This window comes from Falco punctatus (genome assembly GCF_963210335.1).
Source record: "Falco punctatus genome assembly, chromosome: 9".
Lineage (NCBI taxonomy): Eukaryota > Metazoa > Chordata > Aves > Falconiformes > Falconidae > Falco > Falco punctatus.
This window is the reverse complement of record NC_137589.1, coordinates 19,236,519-19,252,925: the sequence shown is the minus strand read 5'-3', so window position 1 is coordinate 19,252,925 and position 16,407 is coordinate 19,236,519. Positions and strand designations below refer to the sequence as shown.

At 56.5% G+C, this 16,407-nt stretch overlaps 2 protein-coding genes across 5 annotated transcripts in view; one reads left to right on the top strand and one right to left on the bottom strand.

The window, feature by feature from the left end:
• Positions 1-7,171, top strand: part of CDH23 (cadherin related 23) — a 213,657-nt gene extending 206,486 nt beyond the window's left edge. For 3 of the 4 annotated variants that reach the window (XM_080401277.1, XM_080401278.1, XM_080401279.1), the window contains exons 46-60: positions 42-253; positions 778-972; positions 1,287-1,397; positions 1,581-1,710; positions 1,890-2,153; positions 2,279-2,440; positions 2,557-2,813; positions 3,090-3,187; positions 3,276-3,396; positions 3,576-3,655; positions 3,973-4,013; positions 4,314-4,374; positions 4,785-4,914; positions 4,996-5,118; positions 5,299-6,467. In XM_080401277.1, the coding sequence (XP_080257403.1) occupies positions 42-253; positions 778-972; positions 1,287-1,397; positions 1,581-1,710; positions 1,890-2,153; positions 2,279-2,440; positions 2,557-2,813; positions 3,090-3,187; positions 3,276-3,396; positions 3,576-3,655; positions 3,973-4,013; positions 4,314-4,374; positions 4,785-4,914; positions 4,996-5,118; positions 5,299-5,784 (2,471 nt within the window). In that variant the 3' untranslated portion in view covers positions 5,785-6,467. Of the gene's footprint in view, positions 1-41; positions 254-777; positions 973-1,286; positions 1,398-1,580; positions 1,711-1,889; positions 2,154-2,278; positions 2,441-2,556; positions 2,814-3,089; positions 3,188-3,275; positions 3,397-3,575; positions 3,656-3,972; positions 4,014-4,313; positions 4,375-4,784; positions 4,915-4,995; positions 5,119-5,298 lie in introns of all 4 variants that reach the window. The other variant, XM_080401276.1, reaches the window with a different exon arrangement.
• LOC308069924 (prosaposin-like) lies at positions 6,932-16,305 on the bottom strand. The gene is made up of 12 exons (XM_080403077.1): positions 15,496-16,305; positions 12,046-12,170; positions 11,697-11,771; positions 11,484-11,609; positions 11,087-11,281; positions 10,368-10,773; positions 9,946-10,136; positions 9,659-9,745; positions 9,382-9,565; positions 9,119-9,288; positions 8,957-9,037; positions 6,932-8,789 (listed from the first exon to the last, which is right to left on the bottom strand). The coding sequence occupies exons 1-12, from the start codon at positions 15,554-15,556 to the stop codon at positions 8,451-8,453; spliced, it is 2,040 nt and encodes a 679-aa protein (XP_080259203.1). The 5' UTR covers positions 15,557-16,305; the 3' UTR covers positions 6,932-8,450.
• Positions 16,306-16,407: the final 102 nt, after the last annotated feature.

Genomic DNA, 16,407 nt, shown 5'->3' with positions numbered 1-16,407 from the left:
TGAAGTGTCCTGAGTCAGAGGTGTGTTTTTCCTGCCCCCAGAGGCTTTCAAGATCAATAAAGACTCTGGGCTTGTCACATCCCGGCGGCGCTTGCAGTCCTACGAGAGGTTCAATCTGACCGTGGTGGCCACGGACAAGGGGCATCCTCCTCTCTGGGGGACCACCATGCTCCACATCGAGGTCATCGACATCAACGACAACCGCCCTGTCTTCATCCGCCCACCCAACGGCACCATCCTGCACATCAAGGAGGTAAATCCTTTGGGAGGGAGCAGGGCTTGTGGCATGCCGAGTCTGTGTCTGGGAGCGCTCCTGCCTACTGGTGGCAAAATCCAATCTCCAACTCTACCGGGGACGGAACAAGACCTTGATTTGACAGGTGGTAAGAAGGTTTGGGTCATGAGGCTGGGCGATCAACAACAGCCCCTCTCCATACGTGTGAGTGGGGGTGCTGGGGAAGCTTTGGGGAACAGAAACACCAGCGGCACACAAATTAAACAGCCAGTCTGCTGAGCCTATTTATAAACAAGGACTGAAATGCTGACATTTAAGATGTTTCTCCTTTCTGGGAAGCCAGGCTTGGCTCAGCCAGTCCCCAGCACCTGCACGGAGCAGCCACCCTCCCAAAGGGAATGATGGCTTCATGTTGCCAGGCTCCAGTTGGGTTTTGGGGAGCGGGAGCCTGTTGACCCCAATACAAAGGGGTCGGAGGGGCAGGGGGGAGTGGAGGGCTCAGGTGCAGTGCCGGGGCTGAAGGGCTACATGTGTGCAAGCAGGAGATCCCCCTGCGATCCAATGTCTACGAGGTCTACGCCACGGACAAAGACGAGGGCCTCAATGGAATGGTGCTCTACAGCCTGCTGAAAACTGGGGCAGGGAACAAAGACTGGGAGTATTTCAGCATCGACTCAGTCAGCGGGCTGATCCAGACGGCCATGCGGCTGGACCGGGAGAAGCAGGCAGTGTACAACGTAAGCCAGGCGGCAGCGTGCCCGTGGGGTGGCCAGGATGGTCCTCGAGGCTGTGGGTCTGGTGTGGGGCTAGCAGGATGCAAGGGATGTGGTGGGGATGGAGTCAGCTGCCGCAGTCGTGAACTTGTCACCCCTTAGCAGGAACTGGGTGGTTATGAAGTGGCATCAGAGAGTTGCCCCCTGGTGGGCCAGCTCCCAGTTCCCTGTTAAACCCCCCAAAAATCCTCCACCACCCAGCTGTCCCATCTGTCTGTGCCTCCAGTCCCCTGGCCCGTGTGGTTTTGCCCAGGACGGCCTTTTGCCTCTCTCCCCAGCTGATCATCGTGGCCTGCGACCAGGGCCAGCCAGCCTACGAGACCATGCAGCCCCTGCAGATTGCACTCGATGATATTGATGACAATGAGCCCGTCTTCCTCAGGCCACCCGTAAGGCGTGGGATGGAGGGGGTGGGACACAGGGCATGCAGGGATGGCGATGTCAGCAAGCACGTGTGATGGAGCATGCATCGCTGGGCATCACCATGGTGGGGAGCACAATGGGATCTGTCTGCTTTTATTTAAAGCCACCTCAGTGCTCATAACACTCCCTTCTCCTGGGGTCTCTGGCAGAGGGACAGTCCCCAGTACCAGGCACTCTCCGTCCCTGAGCACTCACAGCCAGGCACCGTGGTGGGGAACGTCACCGGGGCAGTAGATGCGGATGAGGGCTCCAACGCCATCGTTTACTACTTCATAGCAGGTGGGTGCTGAGCCGGGAGGGGATGGGCAGCTCTGCATTCCTCAGCACACCCCTTCCCAAGGGTTTCTGTCGCTCCCATCATCTCCTCACTGCTTTTCTGGCCTGGCCAACGGTCAAGGTGGCGTTTCAGAAATGCCAAGCCTAGAGGGGACTAACTGGCAACCCTTTTCTACACCCAGCTGGGAACCAGGAGAGCAACTTCCAACTGAGCCGAGAGGGGAAGCTGCAGGTCTTGCAAGACCTGGACCGGGAGAAGGAGCCATACTACTCCATCATCGTCAAAGCATCCAGCCAGAGGAACTGGTCCCCTCCCCAGGACCAGCAGGTGGGCAGAGCCCAGCCCTGGGACCTCAGTGGGGACCTGACCCTTCAGGAGGTGCGGATCTTCCTGGACGACATCAATGACCAGTCCCCCCAGTTCACCAAGTCGGAGTACACAGCGGGTAAGGGGTGCCAGGGGCTGGGGGGGCACCAGGAGCCAGAGATACTCCGGGGAGATTCCAGCAGATGAAGGGGCAGTGAGAGCCAGCCCAGCCCCAGGTTCCTGTCCCATCTCTCTCTCTCAAAGGGGTAGCCACTGACGCCAAGGTGGGATCGGAGCTGATCAGAGTGGTCGCAGTGGATGCCGATATAGGCAATAACAGCCTGGTCCTGTACAACATCCTGGGCATCCGCTACATCAAGCATCAGTCCAATGACTCTGAGGAGGTGGCCAACATCTTCAGCATTGGTGTGTACCCTGCATGCTGTAGGAGCATGGCATCAGGGCCAGAGACATCCCTGTGGGCAAAGACTTCCCCGTGGTCAGGGTCACTAATCCTGGGCTTGTGACCGTCCTTTCCCCAGGAACCCTTGATGGGATCCTGCGGACCTTTGACCTCTTCACGGCCTACAACCCTGGCTACTTTGTGGTGGACATCATGGCCTCTGACCTGGTGGGCCACAATGACACAGCCATTGTGGGGATTTACATCCTACGTGATGACCAGCGGGTCAAAATCATCATCAATGAGATCCCCGACAAAGTCAGGCAGTTTGAGGAGGAGTTCATCAGCCTGCTCTCCAACATCACAGGCGCCATTGTCAACACGGATGATGTGCAGGTAACCACCCCTGAGGTTGCTTGGAGGGGTAGGTAACCTTTCACATGCTGGTTGGGAGATCTCCTTTGAGGGTGCCCTGTCTGTATAAACTGTAGACACCCCTGAGCTCTGAAGGTGACAAATAACACCCCAGCCTGGAGTGTATTGAAGGGGTTCAGACCAACCCCATGCCAAGCCTGAGGGTCTCTGGCCACATGAGCATGTCAGGGCATGCTTGGGAGATGTTCTGGGAGGAGACACCTCTCCCACACTGCAGACCTTGCGGTCTCTCCCCAGTTCCATGTGGACAAGAAGGGTCGGGTGAACTTCGCACAGACAGAGCTGCTGATCCACGTTGTGAACAGGGAGACCAACCGCATCCTGGATGTGGAGCGGTATGTCACCTGGCCCATCACCCAGCCCGTTGAGTCCTTGGGGAGCCTCATTAACATCAAGATGCCCAAGCAACCCTTCTCTTCCCAGGGTGATTCAGATGATAGATGAGAACAAGGAGCAGCTGAGGAACCTCTTCAGGAACTACAATGTGCTGGATGTGCAGCCTGCCATCACTGCCCGGGCCCCAGATGACCTCTCAGCTCTGCAGGTAATAGCACAGCTGGGGCTGGAGATGGCTGCTGCTCACAGGTGGGGCACTGTCCCTTCCATCCTCCATGGCCCTCCATGGACTGGGGAGATATTTCACCCAAATAATTTCAGGCAGGTGCCCACCACTGGATGCTGGCTTCATGCCAGAGGTTGCCACTACCCTTCTGTCTCTCCTAGATGGTGATCATCGTGCTGGCCGTCCTGCTTTTCCTGGCTGCCATGCTCTTCATCCTGATGAACTGGTACTACCGGACAGTGTGAGTAACGCCTGGGCTCTGCCCCACTGGCCGCAATCTCCTGATGGGCCAGGGGGCACCTGCGTGGCTGCTCCCGGCCCTGGCAGGGCTGGCAAAGGAGCTTCCCAACACCTTCTGTGGCAGGGCTCAGCTTGGGTTCAGAAATTCCCCTTCTTCCCCCAAGATACAGTGGCTTTAACACTGATAGTGCCCCTCCCCTGCAAGTTTTCCATCCTTATTGCTACACGGGCTGTTTACAGGTTTACTGCAAATCTGTGTCCCCCTCTCCTTTTGAGCATCTTGATTTTCTTCCCTGATATGCTGTATTTCTTTCACAGGCACAAAAGGAAATTGAAAGCCATAGTGGCTGGCTCCACCGGTGAGCAGTGTTTGGGGTTTTCCAGCTGCATGGACAGCAGGGTGCATGAAGAGCACGGAGGGGGTACAGAGGGAGATGCGGGAGATGTCAGTGGGGTGCAAATCAGAGGTGACCCTGCCCAGCAAGGCACAGTGCAGGGAGGCTTTTCTTAGCATCCAGGCTCCGCATTATCAGCGTGTTTCTCATGCCACCGGTGCCTGTTTGGTCAGTGCATTTCCCCAAGAACTAAGTGCCATCCTGTGGTTTGATGATCAGCCCACCAACATGCCACGCTGTAACCCCTGCTCCTGCCTTTTGCAGGGAACAGAGGCTTTATGGACATCATGGACATGCCAAACACCAACAAGTACTCCTTTGATGGGTGAGTCCTCCTCTTCCTTCCCCTTGCCGGTTTGCCACCTTGCGGGATCACAGGCTGCTCCCTGAGAGAGGATGCCTGTGTTTTGCAGCCAGGGATGCACAGGAGGTGGAGGCATGATGCCTCTCTGCTCTGCAGAGGGACGGAGCCAGCCATGCCATTTGGGGCATGACTCTGGCCCTGGGACGCGTGCTTACCTCGAGAGCTTTCAAAGACTTTGTGCTTTCTCCTGTGACTGTCTCTGCCAATACTGGCCAGGCTTGGGGTAAACAGAGATGATGGGCAGGTGTCACACGTCTGGATCCCGCACAGGCCAGGAGGAGGCAGCGCAACCTCAGCATCCTGGCTCTGGATGGGGTTAGGGGTGCTGCCCCCCTTGCTTGTGCTGAAGGCTGCTCCTCTCCCCCGGGCAGGGCCAACCCGGTGTGGCTGGACCCCTTCTGCAGGAACATGGAGCTGGCAGCGCAGGCGGAGCACGAGGACGACCTGCCGGAGAACCTGAGCGAGATCACTGACCTCTGGAACAGCCCTGCCCGCACCCACGTGAGACATGGCCCCCACCGGGACCCCTCCTCCCTGCGCCCACCGCCCGCACCGCCTGTCAGCCACTCTCTCCTCCCGCAGGGTACCTTCGGCAGGGAGCCTTCTGCAGCCAAGCCTGAGGATGACCGCTATCTACGGGCCGCCATCCAGGAGTATGACAACATTGCCAAGCTGGGGCAGATCATGCGGGAGGGACCCATCAAGGTGAGTGTTGAGTGTGGGCACCCTCCACCAAGGGGGTCTTCTCCTACCACTACAGTTTCCAGGTTCTCGGCTGCAGCACCAGAGGGTCACGTTGCTCGAAAAAGTGCTGGGATGAGGCCATCCCCCCTGTGACCAAACCATCTCCTTTGGGTAACCCATCGTCTCTCCCCCTCCACCCAGGGCTCTCTCTTGAAGGTGGTTCTGGATGATTACATGCGCTTGAAAAAACTCTTTGCCCAGCGGATGGTGCATAAGGCCACCACCAGTCAGGGGGACCGCTCCTCGGTCTCAGAGGTAGATGGGCTGTGCATGGGCGCGGGGAGATGCTTGCCGTGCCCTCTGGGATGCAGTGTGTCTTCCTGGCCCCACAGGCCGCGGTTGCTCCCCGTGGCTGCAGTCCCCATCACTCGGTGGTTCCCCCATTTTCTGCTTGGCCAAAATGAGCCAGGCGCTGGTTTTCCACTGAGGCTGCCAGTTCCCTGCAGTACCCCAGCTCTCGTGACCCCCTGTGTTTTCTCTGAGCATCAGCAGCACCTTCTCCTTCAGTCTCTCCCACGGTGGGGGAGGACCTCCCTCTTTGGAGGGTGGGCTCTCTCGAGGCTGGCCAAGAAGCTGCAGGTCCCTGCATGCACACAGGGACATCTTCCCTCCCCTCTGCTTCTCTAAGCTTAGCAGCTCAGCAGGTCTGAGGCAAAAAGGCTGGAATAGAGGGTTTTGGTGCAGGAGGGCTGGTGTGGGGACAAGGAACTCCTGCAGCCTTCCTTCTCTTCATGGGGGGCAAAACTTGGGGCAAACAGAGCAGAGGAGAGCAGTGGGATGGGAGACACCTTTGAGCCCTTCTGCCCCCCATCCCTCCTCACGCTTATCCCCCTCCAGCCTTCCCTCAACTCCTTTCCTTGTCTGCCTCCTGCCCCACCACCCTCATACAACCCCAAATCCCAAACCCAGTCCAAACTCCTCCTTGGCTGCTGTGGGACACACTACCCAGCTGGCAGCTGATGCCTGAGCCGGGATGACCACCCAGCAAGTGCTCTGGCTGGAGATCATCATTGCACTGGTGATCCTCAACACGGTGGTCTGAGGCTGCTTCAGAGGAGAAGGGTCCCATCCCTCCCGCTGGGCTCCGCCATTGCAGGAGGTTTGGAGACGTGGAAGCCAGGATCTGCTCCGGCTGCTATTGTGATTCTCCTGCTCCATGAACCTTTTGCAGCTGATCCAGAAGGAGCTGGAGGAGGAGGAGGAGGAGGAGCGCAGCCCCAGCCAGGGCAGCCTTCGCTTCCGCCACAAGCAACCAGTGGAGCTGAAAGGTCCCGATGGCATCCATGTGGTGCATGGCAGCACAGGCACGCTGCTCGCCTCTGACCTCAACAGCCTGCCTGAGGATGACCAGAAGGTGCTGGGGCGCTCGCTGGAGACTCTGACCGCCGACTGTGGGGGCTACAGTGACCACAACGCCCGCACTGAGTCAGCCAAGTCCACCCCCCTGCACAAGATGCGGGAGGTGATCATGGAGAGCCCTCTGGAGATCACAGAGTTATGACGAGCGGTGGTGGTGGTGGTGCTCCTCTAGGCAAGCCGGGGCCAGCAGGGATGAAGCACGGACCAGGGGGGCCGTGGCGGGCACTGTGGGCACCCCAAGACCAGTGCTTGGCCCCCTCCTTCACCTGCAGAAGGAGTCCAGGCCAACCAGTGCAGTTTGCTCTGGCAGCCTCGGAGAGCTTGGCCCCAGGAAAGGGCTCTCAGGACCAGTATGCTTTTACTCACCTGTCATTTATCCATGAAAGCATTAAATTTTTTTTATTTTTCTTATTAAAAAAAAAAAAGGTTTTTTTTTTTTAAAAAAAAAGAAGAAAAGCTAAATGAATCCAATGAGTCCAGACTGGACAGGGGTGAAAGTGCAGGATGATGAGCTGCTGCAGCATCCCCATGCGCAGGCTGGAGACAAGCAGCCATCACACCTCAACCATGGGCAGAGGGAGGGCTGGGACAGCATGGGGAGGGGCTGTGTCTGGTTGGCATAAATGTCACCTTTCCAGCAAGGAAGGCCCCCCCCCAGAAAAAAAAACAAACAAAAACAAACAAACAAAAAAAAAAGAACAAAAAAAAAAACAAACAAAAAAAAAACCCAAGACATTTCTCCATTTTGCTGGCTTTACCAAAACATGTTGCGACATTGAAAAAGAGAGAGACTGACAATAACTGGGGCTTCTGGATGTGGAGTGCTCGTGCGTGTTTTTTCTTGCCCTTTTCTTTCCCCTTCTCTCTTGCTTTTGGGTTTGTTCGTTCGAGGGTTTGTTTCCAATCGTAACCTTGTGGAGAGTTTCGGGCACGGTCTGTTACGGGACTCAGAAATACACTGTCTATGGTTTTGGGTAACCTGTCTGTCATCCTTCCTCCCCAGCTGCACTGTGCCAGATTCATCATACCCAAACCTCCTTTTGAAGAGAAAGCCCCTGTTTCCCCCTGATTTCACCCCTCAATCCATCACCTTCACGAGATGCTGCCCTGGGCGTTAATGCACCCCATATTTTGGGGGAAACATTAAATCTTCCCCAGATGTGCCCCTCCTTGCTGCACCACCGGCCCCCCAGAAGAAGGAGGAGGGAGACAACCAGCCGGGCTCACAGGATGAGTTTATTTGCAGTGAGATGCTCCCGTGCACGCTCAGGACCGGGTACCGTGGGTGTCCTCCCTCCTCTGGCAGGGAGGGACAAGCCAGCACCCCACTGCCCCTCACCACTGCAGCTGGGTCAACACAGGACCCCCTCCGGCAGGGATGTGTGTGAAAGGAAAACTTCACCACCAAACTCACTCATGTTGTGTTCAGGGGATCCACCTCCAGCAATCAGCTGGACACAAAATTGTTGTACTGCAAGTATCGTGGAAAACCAGGCATTGCAGGTAAATTTAATCCACTTTGTTCCTTTAACTGGTGACGGGTGGGGGAAGCCACCCCTGTTTGAAGAAGGACCAGCAAAGCACTGGGCTTAGCAAAAGCCGACGAGACCTGCACTGCAAGGCTGCTGGCAGCCGGGCATGGAGTGTCGGCATGTGGGAAGCAGAAACCATCCCAGTCATAGGGACAGATCTGGGCCTTAGGAGCGGTTCAGGATGGGATGGGGATGGGCATAGAGATGGGGACAGGGATAGAGATGGGGATTTTGCAATCGCCCCGAGAAACATCAAGGCTGAATCCCCAGTCCTGGAAATATTAACAAGTCCCTTAACCCGATTTGGAAATCCAAGCCCCAGGGGTGCAAAAGGAAGTGGCAGAGGTGGCTGGGGCACCCCATGGCCCCCACCGGGGTAATGAGGCCAGTGGGCTCCTGCCGTCACCATCCATGGGTACAGGCACATCCCAAGGGAGGGGGTCTGGGATCCTGAACCAAAATGGCAGAGCAAGCCCGGCCAGCCAGGGATGTGGCTCCTAGTTCCATAGATGACGCCGGCAGTGCTCGACAGCCTGCAGGAGAGATGGGGAGGGATGGTGGTGGTAGGCAGGGACCCCCCCCCCAGCATGCTGCTGACCGCGACCCAGGGGAGGGGATGCTGCCAACACTTACGTGGCACTCAACTGCCGTGGCCATATTCTTGCACCAGTAGTGCGGGCCCCAGGCACAGCGGTCCGAGCCCAGAAGATCCTCCTCAGTTGAGTCACAGGCTCTTATTTTCTGCATTGTAAAGGAAAAGGGTGGGAGAGGGAAGAAAAAACCCCTATGAGCACCCTTTGACACCACTGCCCCCCTCCCAGCTCCCCCAGGCTCAGACAATAGATGCCCATCTCAGTACGGGCTGCCCCAGGGAGCGGGTGCAGCACCCGCGGCATGGGGACACTTACAGTGCAGACGAAGGTGGGGTCCATCATCTGCACGAGGAGTCGCATGGCTGCTGGCTCGTACTGCACCACGAGTGCTTCACACTGGGAAGGAGAGGGGGGGGGTGAGCCCAGCCAGGGGTGTCGAGGGTCCCACCCGGCTGAGCACTCCCCTCCCCGGCTCACCTTGTCGGTGAGCGGCGTGGGCAGCAGCTCACAGCCCTTCTCCAGCATGTCACCCAGCTCTGCCAGCGTCTCATTCTTCAGCAGCTCGTTATCGAAGTACGTGATGACGATCTGGCAGACATTGCAGAAGGTGCCTGCGCCCACTGCCAGCTGCTCTAGCGTGGCAACCCCTGCGGGACATGGGGGGGCCATTAGCACCCCCCCAGAACCCCACTCACCAGGGGACCTGGTATCTGGGTGCCATCTGGGTCCCCCCAGCTCACCTTGGTGGGCGTCCACGCTCCGGGGGCAGCAGTGCAGCATGGTGCAGACGGCTGCTGGGTCAGTGGCCTCCAGCAGCATGATGACCACAGCTTTGCCGTAAGAGTCAACAAAGTCCTTGCACTGCCCGATGACACCGTGGGGCAGCATGTAGCACACCTTCTCGATGTCATTCACCAGTTGCTCCTGCCGGGAGAAGGCAGGTAGAGGGAAATACCCACTCCTTGATGGCCCCTTTGCCCCCCTTTCTCATCCCTGGACCACAGCAGCAGGGCTCACCTCAGTCACGTTGTTCTCCAGGAGGCTCTCAGCTGCCTTCACGGCAAACTGGCACATCTCACACAGTGGTGTGGTCTTCTCCTCATCCTGTCAGAACAAGACAGTGGGACACACACCAAGCACCGGCAGAGCTGCCCCCATCCCACCCAGCCATCACCGCCACAAAACACATATCCCACCTTGGAAAAACAGAGATCCTTGAGGAAAAAAAATGCAAAATAAGGCTCTCCCTTCCCAGTGTTTGGATTTTAGGGAGCACAGCAGAGTCAGGGTGGGTCCTTACTTACCCCCAGCGTGCTCAGGACCTGTGCTACCTTCTCTGTGATCAGTGTGTGGAGGGGCAGCGCCGAGGTGGAGGAGCAGAGTCCCAGCTGGCCACACAGCTCTGTGGGGTCCTGGGGAGAGAGACATCCCAAATCGGGTGGGCATTGCCCCCCGGGAAGGGTGAGCCTGCACCCACTTTCCCGTGGTGGGTGATTTCAACCCATTGTGGCATGGGTCTCACTTACCTCAGCCTGCTGCCAGTGGAGGAGTCAGAAAACCGCAAGAAAAAATGAAAATAAAAAAGAATTACAGTGGTTCCAAGCGAGAGAGAGGGGAAAAAATACTTAAAAGTTCATAGAAATATAAAGCAGCGGGTTTAATTAAAAACAATTTGCTGATGAGGTCCCCTTGGTTGTGCCACTTAGCCTCCCTCATTGTCACCCACCTGCCCCCGGCAGCCCCAGGGAGCAGCTCACCCGCTTACCATGTACTGGAGCAGTTGAGCAGCTGTGTCCGTGTACTGAGCCAGGTAATGCTTGCACTGTGCAGGGGAGACGTGGCGTTAGCACCGAGAGCGGACACCCCACCACCCTGCCCACACACCCCCAGGCACTGCTCAAAAGCAGGCAGCTGCAAAAAATGCTCCCATGCCACGGTGACATCGCAGAGGAGGAGGAGGGAGCCCAGCATGATGCCGGCACCCTTACCCACTGTGCCGGCTTGGGTGACAGGCCCTCGCAAGCCTGCTCAGCGTGGGCCACCAGCATCTGGACGAATGCGGTGTGGGTCCCCAGCTCCAGCTGCATGGCTGCCACCAGCTGCAGGCAGTCTCCGCACACCTGTTCCATCTCCTGTGGGAGCACACGGGTAGCGATACATCAGTACTCCCCCGAAATAAAACCTGAGTGCCCCCAACGCCTGCATTTGCAGAGCTGGTATTTAAATGCCAGTTGCAATCTGGGGCAGTTTTTTGGTCAGCATCCCTCTGGTCCTCCCCTGCATCCTGCAACATCCTGGCCCCAAACTGGTGGTACCCCTAATCAGATGCTATTTCAGCTGTGTGGTAATTTTAATATTATTTTTTTATTATTGTTAAATAGGCGATGCTTAGGCAATTCTCACCCTTGACCAGCATCAATGGCACTTGTGCCTGTGCCACGGTACCTGGGCTGTGCCACGAGGCAGATCCTGGGGATGGAGCAGGAGGGGCACATTGGCAATGAAGGGGGAGACCAGGTCGACGAAGTCCTGAGCAGGGCCTGCAGGGGCTGGCGGTGGCTCCTGAAACTTCAGGGCCCCTGTGGGGCTCTCCCGGGGCTGGCACAGCTTGATGGTTCCACACACCACCTTCGGATCTGACTGGGGGAGCAGAGGGGAGGGGGCTTGGAGCTACATCAGCCCCGTCACCCTGTTCCTCCGCCATCCCCAGGTCATTTCCATCCCTGTCTTGTCCCCACAGAGGTTTCGTCGCAGGCTCCAAGAGCCTCCTTTGCCCTGCAAGTCCCCAAGTGACCTCAAACCATGGAAAAACTGAAACCCAAGGGTGTTCTCCACCGGTTACCAGCACTTGCTTGCCCAGCTGGACGAGGATGAGGATGCCAGTGTCCACCATCCTCTTGCACTTGACAGACCAGTCCTGGAAGGGCAGGTACTGGCATCTTTTATCCAAGAAAAGCCGCAGTTTTTCCTAGATGAAAGAGGAGAGCTCGGGTCCAGGCTGGCCTTGGGAGGGGGACACACCAGCCATGCACCCCCCTTCCCAGCCGTGACCCACCTCGGTGCGGTTGTCCTGCAGGATCTTGCCCACCACGGAGACTGCCACCTGACACAAGTGACATGGGATCCCCTTCTGCTGAGAGAGGGGACACACTGGGATGCTGCCAGGGCACCCAGACCTACCAGTTGCAAAAACACCCCACCAAGGGTTACTCGGGAACATCCCAAGGAAGCCATTCACTTTTGCCACTCTACAGATACATTGCTGCCTGAGAGCATCAGCAGATGCTCCTCTGGGTGCCCAGCATCGAGGTGGACAGGCAGGGGTTCTCTGCCCAGCCCCATGTTTTGGGGCAGGATGAGTATATCCTTCCAACCCCCTGCATCCCCCCTCCTGGTGTGGTTACCCCCAGGGCCTGGTCCCAGGCGGTGATCCGGCAGAGCTCCAGTGCCCCACACTTGGCTGCTGTCGCCACATCGCGACACCAGTCCTCCGGCCGCTCGCTGCATTCTCGGAAGGGACTGGCCCCAGCTGCAGGGGGGGAAGAGGAAACCATCAGCCCCCAGGGCACCCTGAGACCATCTCGTGCCCCCTACCGAACTCCCCACCAGCACCCCAACCCTAACTGTGCCCCACAAGCCGAGGCGATGCTCCACAACCTTCCACTGTGATTTGTCCCCTGCTTTTGCAGTGGTTGTGGGTTTGTTGGGTTTTATAAATTAATTTTTAAGGCCAGCAAAGGCCATCTTTGCCGGGTCACCATGTACTGAGGACTTTTCCAACAGGATGTCACAGCAACTTCACACGAGCATCAAAAGCAGAGCAAATTTTGGGATCATCCTCAGCCTCACAGCACCTTTCAACATGCTGGGGAGGTGGCTGCTTATAAAAACAGCAATAAATCTTGCAAAATGAGCAAACCAAGGGTGCCAGTGCTCAGCCCTGTGCAGCAACTGTCTAGCCACACCATGGCTCCCGGCAATGATTGAGCAACCCCAGTTCTGGGGTTTTTTTTGGTTTGTTTTCTTTTCATTTCCTCCCAATGACGGCATTTTCTCCTGTCTGCAAATCCATGGCATGGCAGCAGTAGCATCGCCCATCCTGGCCGCCTGGGCAGCACAGTGGCATGGTGCAACACCAGCAATTTAATTGGCACCTTGGTGTCTCAGGATTCATTTGCAATGGGGCAAGTGTTTGCTCCCACTGGGGCTGCACCCACCCAAGATGGGGCTGGGGAGGAGGCGAGGAGCTGGCACAACCCAAGCCCTTCACCACCCTGCTTCAGCCAGGAGCTGCTCCAGAAAGCATGGGGAGCAGGACATGAATAGACAGACGGACAAACCCTGCTGCATACATTCTTGCAGCTGGCCTAAGCACAGCACAACCTTCCCAGAGCATTTGTATCTAGTTTTTACCACTCAGTCCTGCCCATATGGTTTTGCACGGCAGGAATAAAGCCAAAGGCAAAAAACTGCTCCTTCCACCCACCCTGCCCTTATCAGGTTTCTCCCCAAAAGCTGCTTCTCCTGCATGTCAGATTCCAGCAACGCCTTCAGCTTATCCGTGGGATGTGTTGGGGCAGCAGCTTGAGATGCCCATGGCCACCCGAGGAAGTCCCCGGGGGTGGGGGCTACAGAGAGCCTGACCCCCCACCAGCTCTGCCTGCTCCCAGCAGCACCAGCACAGCTTGGCAGGTGCTGGTTGGCATTTCAGCCCTGATTGCCCCATCAGGCTGATGGCAGCACCAGGGCAGGAGTGAGCCCCAGGGCAGGGCGAGTCCCCTTAGGTTTTCCATGCACAGCTTCCCACACACCTCTCCAGCAGCACAATGCCACAGACCACATCAGCTGAGAGATAGGTGTTGGGTTTTGGTCTTGTTGTTTTTTTTTTTTTTTTACTCTGATGCTAGCATCAGGCCAAACAGGAATGGCAAGTCAGCAGAAGCATTAAGGGGCAGCACCAAAAAAAAAAATAAGGGAGGCAACAACCCCACAGCTTGTTCCTGAGCTGGTCCTGCCTGACTCACAGACACAGGCATCTCGCACAGCCCCATGCTGGAGATGAGACCAGCGGTGTAAGAATGCTGCCAACAATAGTATGGCTGGTCTAAAAGGCACCAGCGGTCTGGACCTGCACCCTTCTGGCTCACGGTGGCTCTCAGCACAGCACTTACTCCTCCCTCTACTCAAGCTGCAACTCAGTCAACAAGTACTGGGCCAGAAACATAATTAATACCAACCATACCACCTAAATGCTGAGAGCAGGGGGAGCTTCCCTGGGTAGAGAGCATGGCCACAGGGCAAGCGACCAAGGCAACCGGTGCCCTGTGAGCTCTCCTCCACATTTCAGTGCTGTACCAGAGCCACCTCAGGCCGATGGGCTGCAGGATGTCAGACAATGCCAATTTTGCTAAAACCACCACGGCGGTCCCAGGCCAGCCAGGGCTGCCCTATCCCCAGCTGCCAGGCCCCTAGGCTGAGCTGGGATTTGTTCAGGAGAATCCAGCACTGATCTCCGGACCTAGCTGGGCTGTGCCAGCATTACACAGAGCGCCAGAGCACGCTGGCCCAGCCGGCAGAGCCTGGCAAGCCGGTTGTGACGTAAACCCTGGGGGTGGCAGCATGGGCCCCAGCGTCCCAGTTCCCAGCCTGGCGCATGCTCCTGTTTCAGCAGAAGCTGTAAATACGCTCTTCCCAGCATCAAAATCCTTCTTCAAGGCCTGCAGCAGCCCCTGGTCCCACAGCTCTCCCAGCCACACTATGCCGTGTAGCTGAGCCACTGCTGCAAGAGCCGCCATCAGCTTCCAGGGCAGGCATCGCCCAAAGGACGGACGTGCCGAGCATGGGTGAACTTTCCTGCTCTGCCTGTTGCTGGCTGGAACACCTCCACACATCTCCTCCACTGCCAGGCCACACATACGCAGTCACAACTCCACTGCAAAGCCAGCACCTGGACAGGTCACATCGGAGAAGCCCAATGGGCTGAGCCTGAGGTAATCAGGGTGTAAAAGGGATTCTTCCCTCTAAAAGAGTTTTTGGGTGGTTTTTTTGGCCTATGACAGCAGGGCTCCACAGCTTACTCAGGGAAATTTCCCCTGGAATAAGCAATTTCCCCTTGAGTAAGGATGAGGGATCAGAAACAGATTCTTCCCATCTTGTTTCCCAGGGATGGGCCAGGCATCGCTTTCTCACTCTTTATCGGGGGGATGGTCAGGGAACAGCAGCACAAGCTCATCTGCAGGAGGATGTGCTCACAGATACCCAAAGGCCCGGTGACAAGGTCTCCAAAAGCGCACAGGTCTGCAGCACTACACTCCATCACCCTACCCAGAACTCTGCCAGCCACAGCAGAGAAGGCTCCCTGCCTCCTGCACCTTGTACAAGGCTCCTAATGAAAACAACAGCTCCAGGTGGCACCACGGCCACTCCCTCACACAAGGACAATGACTTCCCCCAGACTGCATTTGCACAGCCAGGTCCCAACACCAGCGACAACAGACACACAGCCCTCTCCCCCATCACTGTTGAGACACCCCATCAACTGGCCTCCCTCCTTCCATACCCAGCAAAACACCAGCTCCCTCCAAATCCCCGCTGGCTGGAGAAGTGAGGGAGCAAACCAACCACTTTTTACCCCGAGATCATCTTTAAGGACAGAAGTTGCAACGCTCACATCCAGGTAGGCAAGAAGTAAAGCAGCCAATGGTGCTACCTGCCCCAGCTCTCCTCCAGCCTAACTCCAACGCCACAGAGGGATGAGGAGGCACACTACGTAACTTAAATAGCCAGGAATAGTTTTGGGGTTCAGAGGGGTTTTCTGGGCTCTCCTCGACTCCTACCCCCAGGCCTGGCCTTACCTCGGTAGGAGCCCAGGCACACAGAAAGGATCAGCACCCAGCCACTCCATTTGCTCTCCATGCTGTTCCCAAGATAGTCCTCAGTGGCTGGTTCCTCTCCTCTGCTGCTCCCAGACTGAGGAATCTTGGATGGGCTGGGAGAAGTAGTGAGAACCCACACCTACACAGGGCAATTACCACACCCCTCTCCTTACACCGTGATTATAAAATCACCACCAGCCTGCAAGTGCAGGGAGGGACCAGAGCCAGGCAGGTATTCCCGGGAAGTCAAAAGCAGCCCAGAACCTGCTGCTCAGCACTAACCTCACTACTCCTGGCTGCAAAGGATGGGCACAGCAGGGGAAAACTGTCCCAAGTGCCACGCAATACGGCAATTTTCTGTCCTCTTCACTGAGGAGGGTATCATTCCTTACAAAAACAAGAAAGTCAGCAGCACAGATATTAAAGACCAGTAAATTTAGGACAAGTGAATTAACAGTGTACTTGGAGGCTGTCAAGTAGTTTGCTTAAAGCATTTAGAAGACATCTGTTTTATTGCAAATAAAGCAAGGAATGAAGACGAAAGGAAACCCACATTAAATGCAAGTCAGCACTGAAGCCTGATATCAAGCAGCTTCAACAAGAACCCCCCTCCAGCCTGCGCAAAACAGGAATTGCAACACAGGGCTATTGCCTCACAGTCAGGCATTGCACTCATCCAGGGAAGAGTGCAGCGGTGGCAATCCCTGACAAGCCTCTTTAAACTGTAACTGCGCTCAACAGAACAAAGGCTTGATGGGACACGCAGGTTGTAAGCCAACAGCACTTCAATGGGAACCTGAAACCTGCCATTCAGCCCCAAATTCCCAGTGACATTCTGGGACTTAACTTTTCCGGGCTCTGCAGCAAAAGGGGATGATAACAAGATCCTTT